A 7,849-nucleotide genomic window follows, 5' to 3' on the forward strand; every position below is an offset into this window, starting at 1 on the left:
GCCTTACTAAAGTTGAGGTAAAAAACATCCACTGCTCTCCCCTCATCCACCAAGCTGGTCACTTCATTGTAGAAGGCCGACAGGTTGGTTAAGCATAATTTCTCCTGCACAAATCCATGCTGGCTACTCTCAATCACCTGCTTGTCCTTCATATGTTTGGAAATGCTTTGCAAGAGGATTTTCTCCAGCACCTTCCCAGGGACTGAGGTGAGGCTGACCACCCTGTAGTTCCCCAGATCTTTCTTCTTCCCTTCTTGAAGATTGGAGTGATATTTTCTATCTTCCATTCTTCAGGAACCTCTTTCAGTCAACATGACCATTTAAAAGTAATCGGGAGTGACCTGACAATGACATCAGCCAGCTCCCTCAGCACTCATGGGTGCAGCCCATCAGGTACCACGAACTTACATATGTTCACTTTGTTTAAATGCTCTCTAACCTGGTCCTCTTCCACCAGGGGTAAGTTCCTTGTTCTGGACTTTTTGTCTCAGGGGCCTGAGATTCCTGGAGGCCAGTTTTACTGGTAAAGACTAAGGCAAAGAAGGCATTGAGCCTTTTCCATATAATTTCTCACTAGTTCTCCTGCCCCATTCAGCAATGGACCCACAGTTTCCCTAGTAATCTTTTTGCTGTTTACTTACTTGTAAAATCCTTTCTTATTACCCTTCACATTCCTTGACAGATTCAACTCCACTTTGGCCTTGGCTTTCCTAACCCTATCCCTGCAAGATTAGACAGTAGCTCTATACTCTTGCTGGGTCACCTGCCCCTGCTTCCACCTCTTGTAACACTTCCTTTTTATGTCTGAATTCAGTCAGGAGCTTCTTGTTCATCCATTCAGGCCTTCTGCTGCCTTTGACTTCCTACTTGTTAGGGTGGATCTTTCTTGAGCTCGGAGGAGGTGATCCCTGAATATAAACCAGTTCTCCTGGACCCTTGTTCTCTCCAGGGCCATATCCCATGGGATTCTTCCAAGCCTGGAAGAAACCTCTGAAGGGGTTGAAGTCTGCTCTCCTGAAATCCAGGGCTGTGGTCCTGCTTTTTGACCTACTCTCTCCTCTTAGGATCCTGAACTCCACCATTGGTCACTGCAGTCAAGGCTGCCTCCAGATTTCACATCCCTGACCAGTTCTTCGTTGCTCATAAGTATCAGGTCCAGCCAAGCGCCTTTCTTTGTTGGCTCCTCAGTTACCTGTGCCAGGAAGTTGTCATTAATGCACTCAAGAAATCTCCTAGACTGCTTGAACCTTGCTGTATCACCCTTCCAGCAGATAATTAGGGTTGTTAAAGTCCTCCATGAGGACCAGGGCCTGTGAATGTGAGACTTCTTCCAGTTGTTTGAAGGCAGATCTATACTAGATACCCACTAGAATGGTCTGCCTGCTAATCTTGACCTATACATTCATGGCTCTGGAAAATATACCTGATTAAATTATTTATCTGACAAAAACTCACTTTAATATATTGAAATATTTTACCTCAGGTGTATCAATCACTGGCAATTGCTCTATGTACTGGAGATAGTCTTCAACTGTTTTCCCTTTTGGAATAACATAATCTTTGTAGAAACAAAATTTTTCACTAAACATATGCTCTCCAAACCACACTCTTGCATATGTATTCAGCAGTGCTTTGTCAAGGTCATCAGTTACACGGCCACCATACTGTACTTCTCCAAGCATATAGCGAACACAGCTCCAGTTCACTCCACGTTTAATGTCCATATCATCCAAATGATTCTGAACAAATTGCACACTGGCTGTGAAGTCTGCCTGATTAAATTCATAAGGAATATTCCAGCCCAATGGACCAAACTTTCGTCTTTCCTGTAAAATAGACAGAGTTAAAGGTAAAGGCTGATTGATAGTAATTGTGAAGAAAACATTAAGTGCAGAAGAATACATGAAATATGCTAAGAACGTAGTAGTCCAGCTGGGGCTGTATTTCACCAACTTTAAAAAAATGATTCTTCTCTTAACACACACAAAGCCAAATGCTTGATTAATTATCTAGTAGTTATAAATCTCTTCATTTATCATCATCAGTAGAAAGATATGAACAAAGAATAGGAATAGTAACATTTTCACAAAGAAAAAAATCCTCTTTTTTAAGTGCAGCGAATATGTGAGTCTAGAACTATAGTTTTTGAATTTCAAAAATGAAACTATTGTTTTAGTAAAGGATGCCTAAACCCATCAGCCATGATCATTGTCTGTGGTCCTCCTATGGACCAGGTATATTCATACCACTGATGTCTTTGCATGGTGCAGATGCAAGTAGCAAAAGCTGCTTCTTACTGAATCATTTACAGATGCAGTTGGCAGTATGTGGTTGTTAGGGCAATATCTGGTATTTAAACATTGTTAATTTCCACCAAGAAAGAAGCGATGGGCCAAAGACAAGCATACCACAGGCTTCCTTTGGAACACAATGTAACAGTGCATGGATGCCACAGAGTTAAATTAACTAGGCACCAGATATAAAGTAAGGATACTGCAAAATCTATCAATAGAATGATGAAAAGTTGTGGTTAATCCATAAAGCACTTTCTTTAATGGAACTCCTGAAAGGCAAGACCCAAAATCATCTTCCACCTTCATTTCCTCCTACAGGTTTCAGTGCAGGAAGGATTTATATTCACCCTCTTAGCCCTTCTCATTGTGAAAGCAGCAGTTTTAAGACTACGGTTTTCCAACCCAGGCTGTAAATTTCTTTAATGTGCTTTTATGATTTAAAATATTAGTAAAAAACCAGTTAGTTGAAAGACAGATCACACAGCGATGCCCAAAGACTTTAAACAGAAGAGTACACTAATTGATCATTGGTTGGCTGTCCTTTTTTCCTCTGAAATACTATCCCTGTTGGAGGTACAAGATCAACATGAGTAGAGTTCTAAGTTCTAAGACAGCTGCAGTAATAGAGGTGTGTTGTTTTCTTTCTTATTTTATTTGTATTAATTTACCAACATGGGATTTCTATTTAAACACGTTTTTTCATTTAATAACATGGTGCATTAATAAATGAAATATGACTTTATGATAGAAGAAAAGAAACGTATTTTTAAACCTGAACAGTTGTGTGAAGAAATGCTACAGCATATAGCAATGGTTTCCACTGTGGCATGTTGCTCACTTCTAGGTGATCCTGAGTAACAGCTGAGTATGTTCGTTTTAAGCCAGCTTTCACACCTAGAAAATAAGTATAAAAATGTAATATATGAGCAAAAAAATGTATGGAACCCATAAATCCAACTTCCGTTAAGCAGAATTCTCTATTCCAATTTACAGTATCATCTTATTCATAGCTTCAAATAATCTCTTTGAATCAATTATCTGTTCACCTGGTCATAGCAGGCAAACTTCAATTACATTTTGTTTCAGGTAGATGACTCACCGAATTAAGGTCAGGAGTCTGGAAGGAATTGCAATTAAGTAATCATATTCTAAATGTTACCAATAACAACTGAAATATAAACATAACTATTCAGCAACTATATGGCAATCAAAAAGACACCTAACAACATATGAAATATAGCACTGAATATCCAAGAGTTTGTGTTTCGATATTTACATATAAAATGAGATTTTAGTTCTACAATTTTATTTAGATTTCATTCCTATAACAATCTCAAAATTCTGTGTGCAGCTTCTCAAACTGGCATACAAGCACCAAGCTGATGAGACGAGAACCTAAATTCATAGTGGAAATACTAATACTTGGGGAGGTTGGTTTGAGCACTGACATTTCATATCCCAGGAACAGCTTTAGGCAGATGATACGGATACAATCTCAGCTTCCATGGAATACGTAAGCCCCACTACTCCCAGATGCTTTCAGGCAGCACTACTGAAGCATTGTCTGCATTTGGCAGACAACACCGAGCATGAGTTACTGACACCAGGTCCCTCTTATGATATCTTCCACCTAATCAGCTTAACACAAGTCTAAAAAGACAGATTTCAAGGGCAGTGAATAGATTGTCCAAGTCATCGTACTTCTTATGACACAATAAAAGTCCTTTTGCTTCTTTCCTACTTCACAAAGATCCTGTAGAACAATATTCAAACAAATAGCTTTTCAAAATATTATAAGGGTATCATAAGAGATTTCCAAAATCAAGACAAAGTAGTCAAACAAAAGTGCCTTATCACATCATGTTACCAATGTGGCAGGACAGTATCAGAAAACTAAACCTGTTTATATTTCATCCTGACTTAAATTGTTACACTGGGCATATTTCTAGTAAATTGGCTATAACCTGACTTATAAAATAGCCTCTTGGAGCTATAGGGTGTTATCATGTGAATGATAAGGAGGGGTCACAGTACAATAAAAAGATGCTGAGCACTGAATTAAAAAGGGGGGAGGAGAAGAGAAAGAAGTAAGAAATTTTTAACAGCAGACTGACTAACTGCTCTTGAGAGTGGAGTATATACACTTGAAACAGGGTGTCTTTCACAAGATCAGACATTTTGTAGAGATCTTACTAATGTTCAAAGGAAGATGAATACTGAAATAAGAGGTTTAAATGACTGAGGCATTAAATACAACCTTGGATAAAAATTCTCAGCTCCTACTGACTTCATTAACTGAAATCAGTGGCAACACATATATATAAATGAAGGGCAAGTTAATGCATTACACAGTTAAAGATGAGGGAGTTAAAAGACAAAGTAAGTGTCAGGCTTGAGGATTTCTTTCTGCCATAGTCCAAAATACAAAGTAACCTTCCCTCATCATACATAATGAATAGATATAAGGCAGGGTAGTAAGTTGCTTCTATAAACATATAAAGGACGTCTGCAGGTAGCAGCATAGTTTGGGTAAGAGGCAGACATTCAACAGCAGGAGAGCAACAGGTTAAAGACTACTTAGAAAAGCTGGATGTTTTCATATCACACAGAATAACACCAAAACGTTGAGGTTGGAAGGGACCTCTGGAAGTCACCTTGTGTAACACCCCTTCTCAAAGCAGGGTCAACTAGAGCTGGTTGCTCAGCACCTTGTCCATGTGGGTTTTGAGGAGGGAGTCTACAAACTCACTGAACAAGCAGTTCCAGTATTTGACCACCCTCACAGTGGGTTAAGTTTTTTCTGACGCTGGAGTGGAATTTCCTGGATTTTCATTTGTGTCCATCACCTCTCTTTCTGTCACTTGGCACCACTGAGAAAAGTCTTGCTGTTTTCTTTACTCACTCCCATCACATATTTATATGCATTGATAAGATACCCCTTCTCTCCTCAAGGTTAAACAATCATAGCTCTCTTGGCCTCTCCTCATATGTCACGTTCTCCAATCCCTCCAGCATCTTTGTGGCCTCTCCCTGGACTTGTTTTGTCCACGTCTTTCTTGCACTGGGGAGGTCAGACCTGGACACACCACTCTAAATGTGCTCTCACCATGGCTGAGTAGAGAAAGAGTCACCTCCCTCAACCTGCTGGAAATGATCTTCCTAATGCAGCTGAGGGTGTTGCAGGCCATCTTTGCTCCAAGGGTGTATCGCTGGCTTAGTTCCACTTGATTTCCATCAGGAACCCCAGGTCCTTTTCTGCAGCTGGTCATCCCCGTCATGTATGGGTGCATGAGGTTCTTTTTGCCCAGGGGGAGTACTTGGCATTTCCCTATGTTGAAGTTCAGCAGATTCCTGTCAGACCATTTCTCCAGCCTGTGAAACGCCCACTGAACAACACCACGACCTTCTGGTGTATCAGCCCATTCTTCCCACTTTGTATCAACTATAAACTTGCTGAGGGTGTCCCATCATCCAGGTCATTAATAAAGATTTTAACCACCGCTGGCCCCAGTATTGACCCCTGGGGTACATTACTGGTGACTGTTCTCCAGCTGGATTTGTGCAGCTGACCACAGCCCTTTGAGCCTGGGAGTTCACACAATTTTCAATCCACCTCACTGTCCACTTCTGTCACGCCTACTTCATCAGTATATCTATAAGGATGCATTGGGGGACTGTGTCAAAAGCCTTCTTCAAGTCAAGATAAACAACACCCTATGCTCTCTCCTCATCCATTAAACCAATCATATCTTATTGCAGAAGGCTAGCAGGTTGATTACTAGGCTCAAAGAATAGTAAGTAATCAATGGCTTAAGATACCCTAGCAACCAGAAAAAAAGGAAACTACACCAGGGACAGATATTGTTCAGTATCTTCATCAGTTGGATAAGGAGACGAAAGGCAACCTCAACAAATTTGCAGACAATACTAAATTAGAGAGTGTAGCTGACATACTAAACAGCAGAGCATCAGTCCAGAGGGATCTAGAGACGGATGAAGACTTGGCCAACAAAACCTGCATGAAGTTCAACAAGCAGAAGTGCAAAGTTCTGCACCTGCAGCACAATAACCCCATGCATTTGTACAAGCTGAGATCTGCTAGCTGAGATCTATTGGTAAGCACCTCAGGGTTATTGCAGATGCCAGATTGACTATAAGCCAAAATTACACTCTTCTTGCAAATAAGGCAATCCAGATAGTGGGCTACCTTAGAAGAAGCACAGACAGCAGGCTGAAGGAAGTTCTTATCACTTTCCACTTAGTGCTGATCAGGCTTCTCCTCAGATATATTGTCCACATTTGGCACACAAGGGAGGTGTGGAGAAACTGGATGGGGCAATAAAAGTGGTCAGATACTGAAAGTGCATGACCTACAAAGATAGGACAAGAAGGCTGAGTTTGTTTAGTCTGTTGAAGAGGAGGCTGCAAAAAACAGCTTAAACTGTGAATACTGAAAGGCAGCAGATAATTGCGTGCAACATATGAGGGATGGTGGCTATCCAAAACTGAAATTTTGAACTCTTAAGGACAAACCTGCTACTTGCTAGCTGTGAATGGTACAGGCTGCAAAAAGTGAAACATCCTGAATCCTCCAATTAATACAGTAACATGAGTCAGAACTGCCAATTAGGACGCCGATCACACATTGTGCTTCTGCACATAGACTACTTAGGTTGGGATAACTGGGGGCTTAGAGGCGTAGAAAGCACAAGATGAACATCCTAGCTTGAGGAAACATCCTGGAAGTGGGGAAAGATCCTGGAGGTAGGGGAGATGCACAGAGGCAAATGCCAGGGGACCTAGGCCAGTAATGTCCAAGACTGGTAGCTGCAAGTAGCTGCACAGCATGAAACCAACATGACTTTCTGCCCGACCTTCCTGGACCAGCAGCGATCTCTCCAACGGGAAGGGAAGTCAAGGTGAAATGAATGCAATACAGGAGGTTGGGAGCATGAGAGAGTGAGTGTGTAAAATAAGCAAGTAGCATAAAAACCCTAATCTCATCGGTTCTTAAGTAAACCGCAGTATTCAGATCCATTATGGCTTGTTACTAACTGTCTTGTCTGTGACAGAGGCTACGGGGTGATTCAGTAGCAGCTCACAAATACCTGAAGGACAATTACAAAGATGCTGGGGTCAGTCTCCTGTCAGCAGTGCCAGATGACATAAGAAGAAGCAACAGCCACAGCTACATACTGCAGCTTGGGAGGTTGAGGTTGGGTGTTCAGAAGAGTGCTTCCTTTTCCTTACCCAGTAGAGCACAGGATCGGTCCCCCTCTGCATCCTTGGGTGCGGTCAACAGGACAGAAAGAAAAGAGTGATGGAGTGTACTAAGCTTAAGAAAGGGCCACTGACCTGGCATTCTCCACAGGTTCTACACAAACAACAAAATCACTATCAATTTCTGTTACAAAAACAAACAATATCCATTTTCTCCCCAAAAAAGTCATGCTTTACACATCACAAGACTGACTTACATAGTGCTGTATTTAGCTAATGAAACAACGGAGAATAAAAACTAAAACACTGCATATAGTTTAGTGATACGGGGGGGG

General features: G+C 41.2%; 1 protein-coding gene across 1 annotated transcript in view; it reads right to left on the bottom strand.

The window, feature by feature from the left end:
- The window catches only part of LOC103896741 (dynein heavy chain 5, axonemal), a 152,017-nt gene that overhangs the window by 29,079 nt on the left and 115,089 nt on the right, over positions 1–7,849 (bottom strand). The window contains exons 57-58 of the mRNA XM_019471358.1: positions 3,067–3,188; positions 1,479–1,826 (exon numbers count right to left, since the gene is read on the bottom strand). Of these exons, the coding sequence (XP_019326903.1) occupies positions 1,479–1,826; positions 3,067–3,188 (470 nt within the window). The remainder of the gene's footprint in view (positions 1–1,478; positions 1,827–3,066; positions 3,189–7,849) is intronic.

Source organism: Aptenodytes forsteri, unplaced genomic scaffold (assembly GCF_000699145.1).
Source record: "Aptenodytes forsteri isolate BGI_AS27 unplaced genomic scaffold, ASM69914v1 Scaffold97, whole genome shotgun sequence".
Lineage (NCBI taxonomy): Eukaryota > Metazoa > Chordata > Aves > Sphenisciformes > Spheniscidae > Aptenodytes > Aptenodytes forsteri.